Source organism: Condylura cristata, unplaced genomic scaffold, assembly GCF_000260355.1.
Source record: "Condylura cristata isolate star-nosed mole 26May11 unplaced genomic scaffold, ConCri1.0 scaffold00040, whole genome shotgun sequence".
Taxonomy (NCBI): domain Eukaryota; kingdom Metazoa; phylum Chordata; class Mammalia; order Eulipotyphla; family Talpidae; genus Condylura; species Condylura cristata.
The window spans coordinates 8,019,282-8,037,457 of record NW_004567141.1 but is presented as its reverse complement, the minus strand read 5'-3'; the positions used below and the strand labels follow the sequence as shown (position 1 = coordinate 8,037,457).

Genomic DNA, 18,176 nt, shown 5'->3' with positions numbered 1-18,176 from the left:
TGTATTCCACTCAAGAAACTTACATGAGCCCTGTGGTATGGGGGTGGGGGATGCAGGCCTGGGGTCTGATGCCTGCCTGTGGGATTGAAGGGCAAAAGACACACAGTGGCTATTGATTGGTTCCTGAGTTGTTGTGGAAAGGGATCTTGGTTTTCCTTGGGTCATGCCTTTCAGAACCACTGTGGGGTTATTAGGGTGCTGCCATGAGGCTACCAGGGAGGGTACACAGGTTTCCTCAGAGGGCATGAATGTGTCTGAGCTCCCAGGATAAGTGGCTGGACCCTCTCCCTGGGAACTGTGGGGAATGAGAGGGCGGTGAGTGTCTCCAGTGAGTGTCTCCTCTGAGCAGAGGTTCAGATCCCCCCTGTCAAAACAAATCAGTTCTGAACCCAAGCAAAGTACAGAGTCTCTGAGGCAAACCCCAGTCAGTGAAGAGTCTTCCTGTCTGTCCCCGAAACACTCAATGTCACTTCCAAGCAGGGCCCAGCCTTCCCAGGAGGGTTCAAACAAGAAGAGTTAGACAATGAATCAAGCCACATCTCCTCTTTGGCCTCCTGGCAGAGTGGAACTTCGAACTGCCATGGAACCCTGAGGTCTAAGTACCTGCCACACTATTGAGCTGGGCAGCTTCAAACCTTGCCTTGTGTATGGGGTCTGTCACCAGTGCCAGGCTGGGCCTCGCAGGCGTGAGTCCTGGGCACTACCTAGGCTTGTGATAGTTGCTTTACAGGTAGGCCCCACCTTGTAAGGTTGTTGTGAGCCATCAAATCTGGACAGCAGGACAAAGGGGGACCCTCGTCAGGGAAGGGCCATGGAACCTGCATGGGGCTAAGTAACTGTGTGCCCACAACCAGGATGTCCTTCCTCTGGGACTCCGAGGCAATGCTTGGAGAAGGGGCACCAAGATCTTGGCCTGGGCAGATTCTCTGTAGGACTTCCTGGCTGTACGAGGGCCTGGCACCCAATAGCTGCTCAGTTAAGAAGAACACCCTGGAGGCAGCCCTAGAAGAACCTGGACAGAGTCCCTGTGTACTCAGCCTGAGCCCTCTCAACCCCGCATCTTCTGTGGGGCTACCTGTGGATTGCCTCCTTTTTCCTGCTGTAGCCCTTCCCCTATTGGTTTAGGGTCCAAGTCTCCCTTCACCATCCTCCCCTGACACTCATTCTGTATTGGACCACAGAGGGCTGGAAAGCTGGTGGGAAAGAGTGTGGAGAAGAGGGCTTCATGGAAGGAATCTCTTCCCAGAAGAGGGACCTACACCTGAAGTTGCATCTCTGATCAGGCCAACAGGTAGGGAACAGCATGGCAGGTAGCGGGACAGCATATACAAGGTCACAGAAGCAAGAGATGGGAAGCAGTGTTTCCTCTGTGTTGTAACTGGCCTGGTGCATTCTCCACTAGCACCTGCAGGCTTGCTCTAACCACTCAAGTTGCAGCTGTGGGTCCTGTACGGCATGTTTCCCACAGCCTAGGAGAAGGCTGCTGCAAGCTCCACCAGCAGGAGATACTGAGGGTTGAACTGGGCCAGAGTGTGGGGGGCCTGCTCAGGGAGGTCTTTGGGACAAGCTCTGGAGAGCGTTGGGATCCAGAGCCTGGGTGAAGGACTGCAGGAGGCAGGGGAACAGCTGTCCCAGACCCCTTGGCTTTACCTGCTCCTTCCTCAACTCCATTCTAGGGCTTCCTCTGCACTGAGTTGTCTAGGAATGAGGAGGAGGAACCAGCTGACCAGCAAGGCTGGGGCCTGTGTGTCCAGACTGTACTGTCTCCATGTGGGTTAGCAGATGCTCTCCTCTGGGAGGAGTTGGATTCCAGTCACACTTCTCAGAGCTCCAGGGGCATGGGCCCAGACCCGCCTCTCTGAGTCTCCAGGGCAACTTACTCCTTCTGTGCCTTTGTTCCTGACAGGCAACTCAGCATGACCAGGGGCCAGAGACAAACCCTACTGTATCTGCAGGGTTCTGTCTAATGTTGCTCAAGGAGATACCAGGGACTACATGAGGGATGGGCTGGGCAGGGATGAAGCCATGAGATGCTTCTCAGCAGCATCTGGGACTACCAAGACTCCTTGGGTTTGGCTCAAGGCCTCCACCCAGACCCTTTTTTCTGCACTACTCATCCTCTTGGGTCTCAGTTGAAAAGGCAGTGGGCTGGCTGGGGCCCAGAGCACCCCCTGTCACCCCCTACATGCAGTGTTCCCATGCTCCACCAGGTTGCTGGCTGCCAGGCTCTGCCGAGGTCCTGGGTTCACTGGGCACAACCCATGGGCGGGGGAATATTTTGGGGACTGGGTGTCCTGTCTCTGCCTGCTATCAGATGTGGGGGTATGACTCAAGGGTAGCTGAGCATGCTATCAAGTAGGGCCCGGCCTTCAAAGATTCTAGCACAGCCGGGAGCACCCTGCCCTTTGCCCAGCAGATCCCGGACAAAGAATGAGGTCCATTTTGCCTTCCCTGACTTCCTGGCCAGGTGAGCTTTTCACATGCCAGGTGTAGACTCAGGGACCCAATGACTCATCAGTTTCTGGCCCAGAAACTTGGCTCAGGAGGAGGAAGGAAAAAGAAAAAGAAACTTGGCTCAGTGCACGAGATGCTAAATGGGGATTTCACGGGGGTGGGAGGGGTGGGGGAGCCTCCTGGTAGCATGAGAAGACTCTCTGGTTTCATCACTTCCACCCCAAGGGCAACCAGAGAGGAGTGCTGGTGTCAGCTCAGCAGGCCCTGTGAGTGCAGGGTCCTCCGGAGCAGCAGTGGTCTCCAGTTGCCATGTGACCCACAACCTCCATAAGCAGGGACCTATGCTGTGTCCCAGCAGGAGCTCTGCTCAGGCCCACAGGTGAGACGCAGCATGGACATGGCCGTGCAGGCTGTATGACTGTGCCTTTATGTCAACTCTAGTTTACAACGAACTGTACACATTATCAACTCCATGATTCAAACTTGTCCTGCTGAGCTGCTTCACAGTTGTCACCAGAAAGCTGTCCCCTGATACCAGCAGGATCCAGAGGTGCATGGGGTTGCAGAAACAGCCCACCAAGGCAGTGTGAGGTCCGTCAGCAGAGTGGCGGGGTCACTGGGGGGCTCACAACCCCTCTCATGTCACCGTGATGGCTGCTGGAGAGGCAGAGGCTCTCAGGCCACCCGGCCACAGACTGAGGGTGGGTGCCGCATCTCCCCTAAGGGCAGACGGGCTGACCAGCAACATGGTCCTCACCATCCTGAAAGCCGGGCCCTCAGGGGAACAGGTCACCTCAGGTCTGGGGGCCCTTGGCCCTGCCAGGGCTGAGCTTCCACGAAAGGTGGGAGAAAGTTTCCTGTGCTGTGTGGTCACTGGTGGGCGCCAAATCTGCAAAGTAGCGAAGTGCCAATGTCTTCCCTGCTTACTGGGCCAGCTGAGGCAAGGCTACAGAAGGTTCTGCTGGCTTCCTCTCCTCCGCCTCCTCCACCTCCAGCTCCGAGTTGCTCACGTCTTCCCCAAAATAGAAGACCTACAGATTTAGATAAGCAGAGGATGATGAGAGGCCTTCCCTCCAGCACAGTGCCTTCTCAGCTGGCCGCCTTCCACCCCAGAGGGGTTTTTGGCTGGCCTTGTGGCTCAGTCTCAGTCAGATGCTGGGGGCCATGCCTGACCGGCCCTCAACTGTGCTAACATGTCCACTGATCAGGAGGTTGTGTGTGTCTCACACTCAAGCTCAACAACTAGGGGGTCCTGGGACATCTCGGCTGCCAACTATGGCAGCCACCAGTCATGGGAGGGTGTGGTCCAGCCTTGTCTCCCTACCTCAGCCCTCGGGTTCCACTCTCACCCCTACAGTCCTGGCGTGACCTGCCCATCCCCATAGCTGATGGGGCTTCCACGAGGTCCCGGCCCCGTCTGCACACCAACCCTCTCCTTCACCCTCCCCCACCCACCCCACCCCAACACAGACTCACCTTAGAGCTTTCCACCTCTCTTTTTCTGTTTGGTTTTCTGGACTCTCACTTTCATAAGAAGCCAAATAAAGACCTAGTCAGACAATGAAGTGAAATGACACAGTTATGGTTGCTGATAGTATAAGTGGTTCTATACCTAGAACCTGACCTGCTTTTTGTTTTTAAATTAAACTGTTTTTGGAGATCTTTTAGACTCGCATGCTTTTGTAAGAACTATCAGAGGTTAGTGTAGCTTGGACCCCCAGGGGAAACCACTTCAAAACTACAGACACATCATCCCCAGTTATTCACACCCATACAGTCAACCAGAGACCATTCTCATCACCAGCCAGATCTCCTAGGTTGCCCATTCCCAGCCACCTGTAGCCTCCCAAGCGGCCCCCAGTGTAGCTCTAGGCAATTGTTGGTCTGTTCTCCATTTCTAAACTTTGTTTTTCCAGAATATAAACAGAAAGACACACTATGTAACCTTCTGGGATTGGTTTTTCTCTCTCAATGCAATTCTCAGCCCAGTTGTAGTATCTATCAATATTTTGTTCCTTTCCCCTTTTGTTGCTCAGTAATCCTCCGCAGTAGGTTATACCAGTTTGCATAACCATTCCCCCGCTGAGGGGCATCTGGCTGCTTCCAGAGCCTGGCTGTAACAAATAAAGCTGCTGTAGCCACGGGTGTGCAGTGTTTTGTTTTGTTCGTGAGCACAAGCAGATCCTCCTTGACTGACAATGTGGTTATGTTGTGATGAACCCATCACCAAGTGGGAAATACCTTGAGCTGAAAGTGCCCTTACTACGCCAAACGCCGGAGCCTAGCCAAACCTGCTCAAAAAGCTCACAGAAACGTAGAGTTGGGCACAAACATCTAGCACAGAGCCTAGCACAAATCAAGCTGTGAATATCTCGTGTAATCTAGGGAACACGGGACTGAAAGGGAAGGCGGCCTGCAGGGCGGCGCGCGCGGGTGCGCGTGGGAGCTGCCCAGAGCTGCCCCCGCCGGCGTCGGTGGGCAGCACCTCACCACCCCGGGAAAAGACCAAGACTCATCCAGAGCACAGTTTCCACCCGAAAGTCTATTGCGTTCACAGTGTCGTAAAGTTTAGAGTTTTAAGTTGAACCGTAGTAAGTCATGTCTGCCTGTCCCCGTGTCTCGACGCCACTTAGTCCAGCAGTGCAATGGTTGAGGCACATCCTAGCTGCGTGCAGCGCTTGTAAGAACTCTGTCTAGCCCTCCCTGCCAAAGATTTTATTTTGCCTTTTTTCTAAACATTTGGTAGTGTCACATTTTACTTTCAAGTCTGTGATCCATTTGGACTTAACTTTTGGGTAAGTATAAGACTTAGGTCGGGGTTTATTTTTGGTCTCTGGATGTCCAAATGCTCCAAGACTATTTGTTCAAAGGTTATCTTTCCTCCACTGAATTCCATAAGCTTTTGCCAAAAATCATTGAGTATAGGGGCCTCTCTGGTGCATAAGGTGTTAAGTCTCAGCACTCTGAAGCTATCTGCAGCCATTGCAGTATGAGTTGGATTCCTGTTTCAGTAGATCCGCCTATTCTGTCTCTGGTGAATCCTCTCAAGCGCCCGCCTCCCAGTCGCCACCCCCTCTGGCCTACACCCCAGCTTCTGTATGCATAAATAAATAAAATAAATCTTAAAAAAAATCATTGTGTATATTTCCATGGATTTTCCCCTGGGTTCTCTGTTATATTATGTGTCCATACACCAGCACCTGTCTTGATATAGATCAGCCTTCATACTGAGTAGGGTGTCCCTCCCATTTTATTTTTCTTTTTCAAAATTGTTTAAGCAATGCTATTCCTTTGCCTTTCCATATGCATTTTAGAATACTCTTGTCTATATCTACTACAAGCCTTGCAAGGATTTTGATTTCTTTAAACCTGCCCTTAAATTTGGGAAGAACTGATTAACACCTTAGAATTCTTTTGAGGGATTATAAATTTGGTGTCCACATAAGCACTGGTAGTGTATAGAAATAATTTCTGTTTAACCTTACATTCTGCAACCATGGATGTGCTAAAAATTTTAGGAGTTTTTGTAATTCTTTAGGACATTTTTCTATAATTAGTGACAATGTTAACTCTCCCTTTCACCAGTGTGTCTTTTCTTGTCGTATTGTACTGATTTATCTTGCAAGAGTACATATACTTGGCTTGACACCAATTGTAGTGGGAAAGAATTCTGTGTTTCACCATTAAATATATTAACTAAAGGGTTTCTATGGATACAATTTACCAACTTTGGCCTTTTATTCCAACTTTTCTAAGAATTTTTACCATGTATGGTGTTGAAAATGCTTTTTCTACATCAATGACTTATGAAGTGATTTTTCTCCTTTACCCTGTTAACATGGTGTATTACACTGGTTGACTTTCAAATAGTGAATAACCTTGCAGCTCTGGAATAAACCCACTTGCTCATGACACACTATCTTTTTTTATAGTATGGAATTTTATTTGCCAATGTTTTGTTAAGGGTTTTTTTTTTTTGCTTGTTTGTTTTTTAATCTGGTATATACTTTATTTATTTCCTTAAAAGATTTACTCATTTATGCTTACAGAACTGGGGTATAGGCCAGAGGTGTGGTGGGTGAGAAGATCCACCAGAGACAGAGTGGAGTGCAGAACAGTCATATTTACTGAGATACACGGCTGAGGGGAGCAGCGGGCGGGTCAGGGGAGGTCTACCATGCCCTGGCTGGGGATAGAACTCTTGCTGGAGTGGCTTCGGAGAGCTTCATAATGCAATGCTTTAACCTGCTGCGCCCCCAAGGAGAGCCCTTATATTTTCTTTTTTTATATTGTCTTTGTCTGACTTTGGTACCAGGGTCATACTGAATTAATAAAGCTGAAGTTCCCTTTGCTTTTCTTTCCTGAAAGAGATTGTGCAGGATGGGTGTTAATTCTTCTTCTTCTTCTTTTTTTTTTTTAAAGATTTATTTATTTATTCATACAGAACTGGGGTACAGGCCAGAGAGGCGGAGGGTGAGAGGATTCACCAGGGACAGAGCAGGGAGCAGAACAGGCAGATCGACGAAGTACACTGCTGAGGGGAGCAGCAGGCAGGTCAGGAGAGGTCTGCCGTGCCATGTGGATCTCCTCCGGGGCAGGAGGGGATCGAACTCATGCAGAAGTGGCTTAAGCTTCTTAGTGCAGTGCTTTAACCCACTGTGCCACCAGGGAGGGCCCAATTCTTTTAATATTTGGTAGAATTCCACTTAGAACTTGACATTTCATTTTCAGTGTCTTAAATTAAATAGTCAGTTTCCTTAATACTCACATTTCAAGTTAAGTTTTGGCAGTTAGGGTTTTGCAGAATTGATCCATTTTATCTAAATTACCAAATTTATGTGCAGAGTTCATAGGCATTAGCCTTTTGATGTTGGCAGTCTGTGGTGATGCTTCCTATTCATCAGTGATGTTATTGATTTCTGCCTTCCTCCCTGAGAAAGAAACTCATTGCTGGGAGATGATAGTTTTGTTATGCATATTTGAAGAACCAACCCTTTGTTTACTTAATTTTGTTGTTGCTCTGTTGTCCATTTTGTTTATTTCTGCTCTCAGCCTCTGATTTCCTTTCTTCTCCTGGCTTTGGGTTTATTTCACTTGTCTTTTTCTAAGTTCTGGATGAAGATATGTAGGTAATTTGGTATTTTTCCATTTTTCTGATGTATACACTAGGTGCTGCAAGATCCCTACAATCTTATTTTTAGCTTTCTATACATTTTGATTTATTTTCACTTATTCCACATAATTTTTGATTTCCCTTGAAGACTTCCAATTTAACTCATGGATTATTTAGGAGTGTGCTGTTTAGAAAGAATTTTAGAAAGTATTTAAAGTAATTTTTGTTGTCTCAAATTGGTATCAGTTACTGACCCTTGATTGTGTTGTGATTGGAAAACCCACTATGTGTGAATTCACTTACTTGAAATTTGTTGCAGCTAGTTTTAAGTAGCTCATGATATGATCTATCTTGGTCCACACTCCATAGGGAACTGAAAATAAATGTCTTCTGCTGTAGATTTATGGAGTAGTTTATAAATGTGAACTAGATCTTATTTTTTGATAGTACAGTAAGTGCTATGTCTGCTGGTTTTCATCTTTTGTTCTATCAGTTGTGGAGAGAGGGGTGTTGAAGTCTCTAATTATAATTGCGGATCTGTTCCAGTTCTTGAGATTTTGCTTCATAAATTTTGCATCTTTGTTTCTTGGTATATATGCATTTAGGATTGCTATGTCTTCTTGAAAGCTTTATTCTTTTGTTGTTTATAGCGATTGGTAATTTTCTTTCCTTTGGAGTTTATTTTACCTGATATTGAAATCACCACTCCTGTTTTGCTTTGGGCATGTTTGCATGCCCCATCTTTCCCATCCTTCTACTCTTCAGCCTGTCTATGTCAAAATTGAAATGAATTTCTTGTAGAAAAAATAAAGCTGGGTCGTGTTTTTAAATGTTTCATGCTGCCAATACTTGTTGTGTTTATAACTTTTACTATCAATATGTTAGGACTTAAGTCTGCCATTTGATCTTTTCATTTTTTGTTTTATCATTTTTATTTTTCTTGTCTTTCTTCCATTTGATTTATCTAAATTCCTGAAAGGTATTTTTGCTGATATAAAACTATGGGTCAGTGGTTATTTTCTTTCAGCTTTTGAAAAGTGTGCTAGTGCCTCTGGTTATTTCAATTGTCCCCTCTTCTCTCCCCCAACACACACACATACAGGTAAAGTGTCATTTCTCTTGTAGTGTTTGAGATTTGTTTTGTTCCCCTTAGTTTTAAAAATTTCATTACCATGTCTCTTGATACAGTTTTCTTTGGGTTTAGTCTTTCGGGGATTCACTCAGTTTCTTGAATCTTTAGGTTTGTCTTTTTTAAACCTGGGAAACTTCCAGTCAGTAATTCCTCAAATACTTTTCAACTCTGGCTCTTTGTCCTTTCCTTACCAGACTCTGCTGACATGAGTGTTAGATCTATTGTTATATCCCACAGATTGTTGAGGCTGTTTCAGTCAATGTCTTCTCTGTTGTTCAGATTGTGTATAATTTCTTTTGTTCCATCTTTCAGTTCATTGATCCTTTTCTCTTTATTCTGTTGTCACTCTGCCCAGCTTTTTATTTCAATTATTATATTTTTAAGTTCTAAAATTTCCATTTAGTCCTTTATATCTTCTGTTTCTTTCCTGATTCTTTCTACTTTTTTTTTTTCCCATTTGTTTCAGGGAGTTGAAGGCTGACTGAACTGCCAGGCAGACACTGTCAGAAGAGGCTTGGAGCTTAGGATAGGGCGGAATTTCTGACAGAGGTTATTAATGACCCAGTCAATTCTCAGTATATATTAGGTCCCTTCTGAATTTCTGCACTTTTATTGGGAATGGAGGGTGTAGGAGGGACTGGGGAAGAGAGAGTCAAAATAGGAGGTACTCCTCTCTCAGGGAGAGCCAGAAAGGCTAGGCTGGTCTTTTATCTGTATATTCACAGCCAGATTGCTGCCTGGCACACAGCAGGCCTCTCTAGAAATAACCTTAACCGAAGAAGTGAATAAAATGCCTTTTCCTCTCTTCCTTGCGACTAGACTCCTCCTGACCTTCTCATAATATGCCTTTGACACATTTTATAGTTCAAGTTCTACTGGCTTATTGCAATGCTCATAATAACTTCTGCAGTAAGTTGAATGGCTCCCAGAGACATCCAGATCCTCATCCCTAGGGCCTATGAATATTACCTTCACTGGGCAAATGGAATTTTGTAAATATGATGAAGCATCTGGAGAGAAGGAAAATCTCCTGTCCTAAGCAGGTGGGCCATAAATGCAATCATGAGTATTTTTTAAAGAGAGAACCAAAGGAAACTTGCCTACAGATAATGGTAGAATAGAGGCTGGAAGGATGCAGTGTGAAGATGGAAGAAGGGGCACTGGCCCAAGAACATAAGTGGCCATCAGAATCATAGAAAGCCAGGAAAGGGATTCTTATTTCAGAAGTAGTCAGCTCTGCTAACATCTAAGTTTCGCTTGGTGGAACTGACTTTGAATTCCGAACCTTAATAACTGCAAAAGGGTAAACCTATATTATTGGGAACCAGCCAATTTACAGTGATTTGTTATAGCACTGCTCGGAAATGAGTAAAATGAATATTGAGTCCAGTCCTGGAAGCTTTGCCTGGGTCAACTCCTGTAATTCTCACCACAAAGACAGAGCCCTGGGGAGTGGGTCCTCTTATTGCCACACCCTGCAGATACAGCAGGTGAGGCTTACAGAATACGAGGAGGAACTGGTCCAGCCTCATACATCTTGTGGGGGCAGGGAGAAGGGAGAAGCCCAGGGTGAGCTGCTGGTTTGGGGGAGGGGCTGCAGCTATAAGGAGACCCCTTTCCAAAAAATCATAGCTCCAAAATATAAAAAATTAAACAGCAAAGATGAAAGTATTACTAATTCAAAAAGCAAAAATCACTAAAAAAAAAAAAAACAAACCTTCCCCCTAATTTTTAAATAAAAAAAAAAAAAAACCAAAAAAAAAAAAAACAAACCTTCCCCCTAATTTTTCAGTTTTGGCAGAAAATGCTCTCCTGAATTTTGTAAAATGTTTGCCCTGATAAGGAGCCAGGTGCTCTGTGTGCTGAGCAGGACCTGCCAAGGTGATCTGAAGCCCTGGATCCAGAAAGCAGTTAATCATGGGCCCACCCCACCCCTTGGGATGATCACCTAGGGCCCAGAAGGCCACTTGCTGTTCCAGTACTTTCCCTTCCTATAGGAGGGGACTCCTGGAGTGCACTCACTTAGGAAATTTTCAAACAATCTCTTGTATCTGACAAAAGATCAGATGGAAATACTGATTTTTTTGCAGGTGACAGACATTAACAGTACTCCAGAGAAAAGACACCTCCCCCTCGCCAGTGTGTAATGCGCATGTGCACAAATACAGATGCTCACAGACGTGCATACACTTGCAGACATACTCATGCTTGCACTTCATGCTCACATGCACGCTCACTATCATGCTTACACACACATGCACACATCCACCAGCTGTAGGAGGGCCTTCGGTCAGTCTGCTGCTCCCCTACCCCTATGAAAACCCTGAGAGGGAGGTTCTCCTCGCCACCTCCACTTTCCTCACGACTGGGTTCAGACACGTGGAGAATCAGTTTGCCATGTTTAACAGCACCTACACACATTGTGTGGGGGACTGGCCCTGGGGACTCTCAAAGTCTCAACTCACAGCTCCTTGGGCCATGTTGGGTGTCTTGCAGAGCTGGGGACCTGCATGGTGATATGACTGAGACACACCCGCGAGTCCTGTGGCTGGGCATGAGGAAGATCATAGGGTCACCTTACCATCCTCACTGAAGATGGGGGCAGTGTGCAAGTAGTGGGCGATGCTGGGATCTTGCTCAAAGGGGCATTCCACTTGTTTCCATGTGATGAACTCTCCAACCTGCTTGGCCAGTTCCAGAAATTTCTGCCAGAGTCATAGAGACAAAAAAATGGATGCTCTCCCTCAACCCCACCTGTGCAGTGGAGAATGTGCAGCTGGTCTCGGCATGGCTTCCCATAGTACCCCGGGGGAGACCACCTCGCAGGTCGAGAGGTTGGAACATGGGCAATAAATGACAGAATCTCCCTTTAGGAAACCTGGGTGTTCATCTCCTCCCTTCATTCCCTCTGAGGAGTCTCAACACTTAAGGTTCACCAGCTCCCCATATGGAAGGGGAACACCAGTCTCAGGCTGCAGCCTCTTAGACAATACATCCGAGTCAAGGCAGCAGTGCCCCCTTGTCTTCTGTGGCACTAACTGCAAAAAGCCACAGTCCGAAAATACCACATACAATAAGATATTTTGAGAGAAGGATCCATCCATACTTAAATAACTTTCATGTTACGTGTGTGCTATGTACAACATATGTATATTATTATCATTGTGCTATTTTATTATTGTTGTTAATCTCTTACTGTGCCTGATTTATACATCAACTTTATCATAGGTGTATGTACAGGAAGAAACAGTATAGGGTTCAGCATTGCCCTTGCTTTCGGGGATCTTCTGGGAGTCTTGGAGAAGGGGGAGTGGCTGACCTGAGTTTCGTGCTATTTATTTTTGAGATTATCTCTGTCTATAGCAAGTGATAAGCGATTGTTCACTTTTTTAAATGTTACAAAAACAGTTAAAGTAAATCTACTAAAAAAATCCACTTAAGTAGAATTTTAAGTAAAATTTAAATACCTTTATTTAAAAGCAAAATAAACTTTGCCCACTGGAAGAAGGGTTTTCAATAATTGCAGCTCAAAGTGTTGCCTGGGAGCTCTACTCTGGCCTCCTTTGACCAGCCTTGGTGGCGGCTTCCAGGCCACATCGCCTATGTCCCAAATCTGGGGCATATGAACACCTTGCACCTTGCAGTGCTGTCCTTCTCCCTTGCCCTTGGTTCTTGGGACCAGTTCAAAAAGGGGAAAGAAGAAAAGGAAGTTCTATATTCAGCTGTATGGGGTCACCTGGAGAATGAGATGTGGGTCTCTGGGGCTCCTATCCCTCCCAAGCCCAGCTTCCTCAGTGTCACTTCCAGCTTGGATTGGCCCCAGGATGTAGCTCTCAGCCACCTGCTGGGTTTTATTTCCCTTGACCATCAGGGGTGACCAGGCCTTCAGGAAGCCAGGGAAGGTGTCCTGGGGGGAGCTGGGGTTCATTCAAGGACCAACAGCAGAGCAGCTCCAGGCCAAAGGGCTCATCAGCAGGGGGCACTTGAAGAGCACTTGGTGGGCCATGAGGGACCCCTGCTTCCAGCCCTGTGCAGCCATGGTCAAAGGTCTGCTCCACATGGGGAGGCCCTGGAACTCAGGCAGAACAGGGGCCAACCCAGAACGGCTGCTCCCTGGAGCTGGAGGCTGGGTGGGGCCAGCACTTTCTTAGAAGATCCTTCCTGCAAATCTGGGGGGTTCAACCACTGCCCAGATGCCTGTCTGTCTGACTCAGTGGCCTTCTGCTCTCACTGCTCAGTGCCCTCAGAGCTCCTGGGCCCACCCCTATCAGGTTTACCCCACATGATCACAGGTATGCTGGATGGGCCTGTGGTGGGGGCATGGGTTTGGAACATAAAGTGGAGTCTGGCCTAGATATTGAGGAGCTTGGAGACTTAGGTGCTGTGATAAAAGGTGTCCCAGCTCTGCACAAGGACTCCCTGGACTCCCTCCATTGATGGTCAAGGGGCTTCTTGGAAGAGGAGACACCTACGTTGACTGCAGAGGGAATGGAAATCTTTCATCCCTTCTGTCCACTCTGCCTGATCACTTCCATTGGCTGTTGAGGGCCCCTCCTTTGGGAGGTCCTCTGACCCTCAGGCGCCGTGCTCTGTCACCTCACAAGTTGTCACTGTGGTCTGCAGGGCTGTCTTTCTCATCAACCTGGTGCTCCTCAAGGGTTCAAAATTATTCTCCTTGCCCTGTGCTGGGCACAAGGCCCAAATGAACATCACTCGCCTTTGGGGGATGGGAGGATGGATGATCTGGATAATCTGAGGTTCGTTATCCTTTGCCTCAGAGTCCCCCATAGTCCCAACCAATAAGGGTCACAGCAACTGCTCTTGGAGCTTTCACTGGAGGTCCCTCTCCCCTCCCCATCCCCCAAAGCCCCTAGATCTCACCTCAAAGTTGACATGTCCATTGGGGAGGCGGTTAGCACAGCCCTCATTTAGGAAGTAGATGTCTTTAATGAGCAGGCTGAAGAAGGGGATGACAATCTGGAAGGACAAGGTGAAGGTCAGCCTTCTGTAGACCTCTGCAAGGGGCTCCATCCAGGGAGACTACATTGCCTGTAACCACCTGGCCCTGGAACTTTAGAAGCAACCCTGGACACAGAGGAAGTGCCAGACTTCCTGGCAAGGCTGGTAGCGTCTGGACTTTATGGGTGATGGGCTAATTAGTATGGACCATAGGAGGCAATGTGGAAACCACAAAGAAAGGAGGCATAGGCTTCTTTGCCTTGAGGCCATACTGTCTCCGTACAGGCCCATCAGAAGCCAGTGTTGACTGAGCTCCTACTGGGAGGGTGGCATTCCCCTGGGTGTAGGCCTGGGTGAAAGACACACAGTTCCCATAACCCTGGAACATCTCTTCCATTGCTGCTGTGAGAGGCCAGTGTGAGCTTGCCCCCACAGTTGGGGGTCCAGAGCCTCAGGCTTCACAGTTCATTGTACCAGGACAGGAGGAGCTGGCCATGCTGAGCACACCGGTAAATACACAGGAATGTGAACTACCTGCTTTGAAACTTTGTGGCCTCCTTAAAAGAATAAAACTAAACAATATATGTTATAGAACATAACAATTTGCCATTCTGTGTCTAATGGTTTGATACCCTGTTCAAGCCAAAAGCACCCAGCTTGGGTTCCCGAGGGATGGGAGGCGCACATGTGCTCAGCCTGTGAAGGACAGGGCCTTTGTGTCGTCACTGCAGCATGTCTTGCTTCTCCCTCCCTGTTGTGTGTACCTGCTGAGTCCTGAGAAGGGAGACCCACTGCTGACAGCTTAGATCACCACTGGGGAGCAGCTGGGTCTACCCTGCTATTATGGATTGAACTATATTTGCCACACCCAACCCCCAAAGATATATTCAAACCCCTGTGCCTATGAATGAGACTTTATTTGGACTGTCTGCAGATGGAGTCAAGTTAAGATGAGGTCATGCTGGATTAGGCAGGCTCTGACGCAAACTGGTGCCCTTATAAAACAAGTCTGAGCACATGCAGAGAAGGCCACACAAAGAAGGTGGTGATGTGGCTACTAGCCAAGGAGTGCCCAGGGCCACCTGAAGCTGGAAGAAGCAAGGTCATATCTTCCCTTAGACTCTCGAGAGGGAGCATGTACTGTCTACCTTGATCTTGGCCTCTGGTACTGTGAAAGGATACATTTCTGTTGCTCTAAGCCTTATACTTTGTGATCTTGATTACAACAGCCCCAGGAAACCAACATTCCCACTCTGCTGTTGGGCTCCAGAGCTGGGCATGTGCTGCCAGACTTCACCGCATCACCCTGGGGACAGGACAGAAGGTCTTGGCATTTCTGTCTTACTTCCAACCAAGTTGACAGAGGTTTTGAGGTGAGGACCTGAGCACTGACCACTGGCTCCACTGGGCAGGACAAATCAGTGGCAGGGCCTGGCCCAGGGTCACCTGGCTAGTGACTACTAGGGCCAGGGCCATACTGGGAGCTGAACTACCTGGTGCACCCTGGACTGAAGGGTTTCCTGGAATGCAGAAGTTTTCACCCCAGGACAAAATGGTCATCCCAGACTTATGCCAATACCACAGACATTTGTTTCATTCTTCTCTGAGTCAGGTGGCAGGGCTTGGAGGACAGTGAGTGTGTCAGACACATTCACCCCTCCCCTCAGTGTAGCAGGAGATCACTCAGGGGACAATGCATAGAATAAGGAAGTCTTTGCTCCCCTACAGACAGGGTTTAGTCCCCACCTGTGTTCCCACAGAGCCCACCACCATGCCCTGTCCCAAGGCTACTGGGGGATCCCAGTGTGTCATTCTACGTCACTGCATAAGCAGAGGATTGTGTTTTATCCACACTGTAGGCCTGTGAAGGAGGGCTACTTTCTCCTCCATAATGACTTACTTTCATATGAGGAAGCCAAGACCCAGAAAGCTGGCGCTGAGTCCTCACCCAGTGTTAGTGCACGGTGGGGAGATGTGCTAGGACAGGGAAGGGCTAGGAGCAGAGGGACTCTGCAGGCAGAGATGACTTCTCAGGAGCTTGGCGCAAGCTTCCTGGAGGAAGGGGCATTGCCATGTACAGGCATTTCTCACAACTTCCACCTGCCCAGTTGGTCCAGGTCACCATCAGATCAAGAATTAGTGACCTAGCTGGTCTCCATGCCACCACTGATTACTATAAACCCACTGTCCTTGCTGAGCAGTGCTGTCAGAACCTAGCTTAGTGGAGAGTCACCCTGAAAGGCGCATGTGGAGTTGGTCCCCTGACAGAGACTGGGGAGAGGGGGGTGCACCCAGGCAGGGGAAAGCACCAAGTGCCATGAGCACTGAAACCTGCTGGCCTGTCAGTTTCAGCTGGGGTGCACTGAGGGCCTAGGAGAGTATCTCCAAGCACTCTGCCACCCACCCACCCCCCACTGACGAAGCATCTTCTGTGGATCTAGCTCATTGTCCACATCTCTCTGGAAATTAAAGGGGAAAACGGCACTCTGACACAGAATCCCAGAATCCTAAATCTGGAAGGGGGCTCAGAAGTTGAGAACATGAAGTCTCAGCCTGTTCACTTTGCCCAATTTGCACTTGTCTGGTTGTAAGAAAAACAGTGTAGACCCCCAGTGCCATGACTGACACCTCAAAGCAGGTTGCAGCCAACTCTATACACTCCCACTCTACCCCCTGAGCCCTGGGTCATAGTATTCCTGTCTGCCACACCTGTCTGTACCCCAGGAGGATTAGGCAGAAGAGACTATGAGATTCAGAGTCTGGTTCTGCTGTGTATTTGTCACGTACTAGAGAAGTGAGGTCTCCTCTCCGAAACACTGTTTTATTAATTAGGGAAATGGCAATGTGAAATCCACCTCCTGAATTACTGAGGGGCATGGAATGGAAGCCAAGTCGCTCTAGTGTGATAGGTGTTCATGACATGTAAAAATATATATTTGGCCAAATGACTAAATACACATTTCGCAAATGTATTTAATATTCATCTATGATTCCTGGTTCATGGAGTCCAAAAGCCTTGGAATTTCTTAATCATTGAGAGTGATAAAAATGTCTCTTGTTATGTGAATGAAGTGACTTTTGCGAGGCACCTTTGGATGGGGTCGTTGCCAAAGGAACCATCCAGGTGATTAGAGGGTTGGAACTTCCAATCCTACTCCCCCACTCCTAGGTTGGAGATTGAGCTCAGTTTTCAATGACCACTGATACAGCCAATCATGCTTGTGTAATAAAGCCTCCCTAAAGCCTAACAGGATAGGTTTTGAAGAGCTTCCATGTTGGTGGACATGTGGGTCTTTGGGAGAGAATGGTGTGCCTGCGAGGGATGGAAGCTTTGCACCCTCTCTCTTCCTTGTCCTATACATTCTTCCAACTGATTCTTCCTGAATAATACCCTTCAAAGTCAATTGATAATCTAGTGAGTAAGTAGGTTTTCTGATTTCTGTGAGCTCTTCTAGCAAGTTAATTGAACCTCAAGAGGGGACTGTAGAAAACTTCCATCTTAGCCAGTTGGTCACAAGCACAGGGAAGACGCTGGGCTCATGATGAGTGTCTGAAGTGGAGGGTGGTCCTGAGAGACCGAGCCCTAAACCTGTGGAGTCTGATGCCATCTCTCTGCAGATAGTGTCAGAGCTGAGTTTAATTCCTAGACATCCTGTTGGTGTCTGAGGTTTGCTTGGTGTGTGGAAGCCTCACATTGCAATTGGGTCTGGAAACCCTAAACAGTGCTCAGTGCAATGTGGTCCTTGTCCCACTTCTCCTGACCCCTGAGGACACATCCCCCTGTTCTGGCCTCTGAGGTGTCTCCTCCCTGAATGCTGCCCTGCACCTGAGACCCCCAGCTGTTGAAAAACCAGCCGAATAAGAAACGGCTGAATAAGACATGGCCGACAGCATGTCTGGGGCCTGCATGCAATCTCTGGGGGAGGGGAGAGCTGGGGAGGTCTGGCAGATGGCACAGTAGTGACCACTGACTTCCATCCAAAACAATCCCAGAGTGAGTAGGAATTTCAAGAATAGCATCTTGTTTAAGCTGGAAACAGACTTTCACATCACAGCAGGTACTTGATGCTACCAATTTTGCAAACCAGGCTGAAAAAGCACAGAAAATCTTGGGAGTTTCTTCCTCATGGAGACAAACCATTCTAATCACTGGGTTGGTGACAGGTTTTATGCCAGAGGATGATTGCAATCCCTGGACCTGTCTATAGTTCCTTGTACCAGAGGCCAAAGGGAGAATTTGGAGGAGAAATGAAATTTAGGGCCAGTAAAAGCCGCAACTACAAATGTATAACAGAACCCATTCAAAAAGCTCTTTTAGTGAGTAAGAAGCCTGGTTAAATTATTGCCAAAAAATGTGAATGTGATTTGAGGATCACATAAATTACAGAATTCGTATATTAGAGTCTGGAAATTCAGGGCCCTATGTACTTTGACCATACACTGATCTGAACCAGAAGGGACTCTGATAAATGAAGTTGATCTGGTACTAAAAGGACCCAAGCTGGGAAGGGTCGGAGT

The 18,176-nt window shown here is 47.6% G+C and overlaps 1 protein-coding gene across 1 annotated transcript in view; it reads right to left on the bottom strand.

The window, feature by feature from the left end:
* Nucleotides 1-2,869: 2,869 nt before the first annotated feature.
* Nucleotides 2,870-18,176, bottom strand: part of RASGEF1C (RasGEF domain family, member 1C) — a 99,663-nt gene continuing 84,356 nt past the window's right edge. The window contains exons 10-13 of the mRNA XM_012733271.1: nt 13,581-13,676; nt 11,281-11,404; nt 3,931-4,003; nt 2,870-3,485 (exon numbers count right to left, since the gene is read on the bottom strand). Of these exons, the coding sequence (XP_012588725.1) occupies nt 3,461-3,485; nt 3,931-4,003; nt 11,281-11,404; nt 13,581-13,676 (318 nt within the window). The 3' untranslated portion in view covers nt 2,870-3,460. The remainder of the gene's footprint in view (nt 3,486-3,930; nt 4,004-11,280; nt 11,405-13,580; nt 13,677-18,176) is intronic.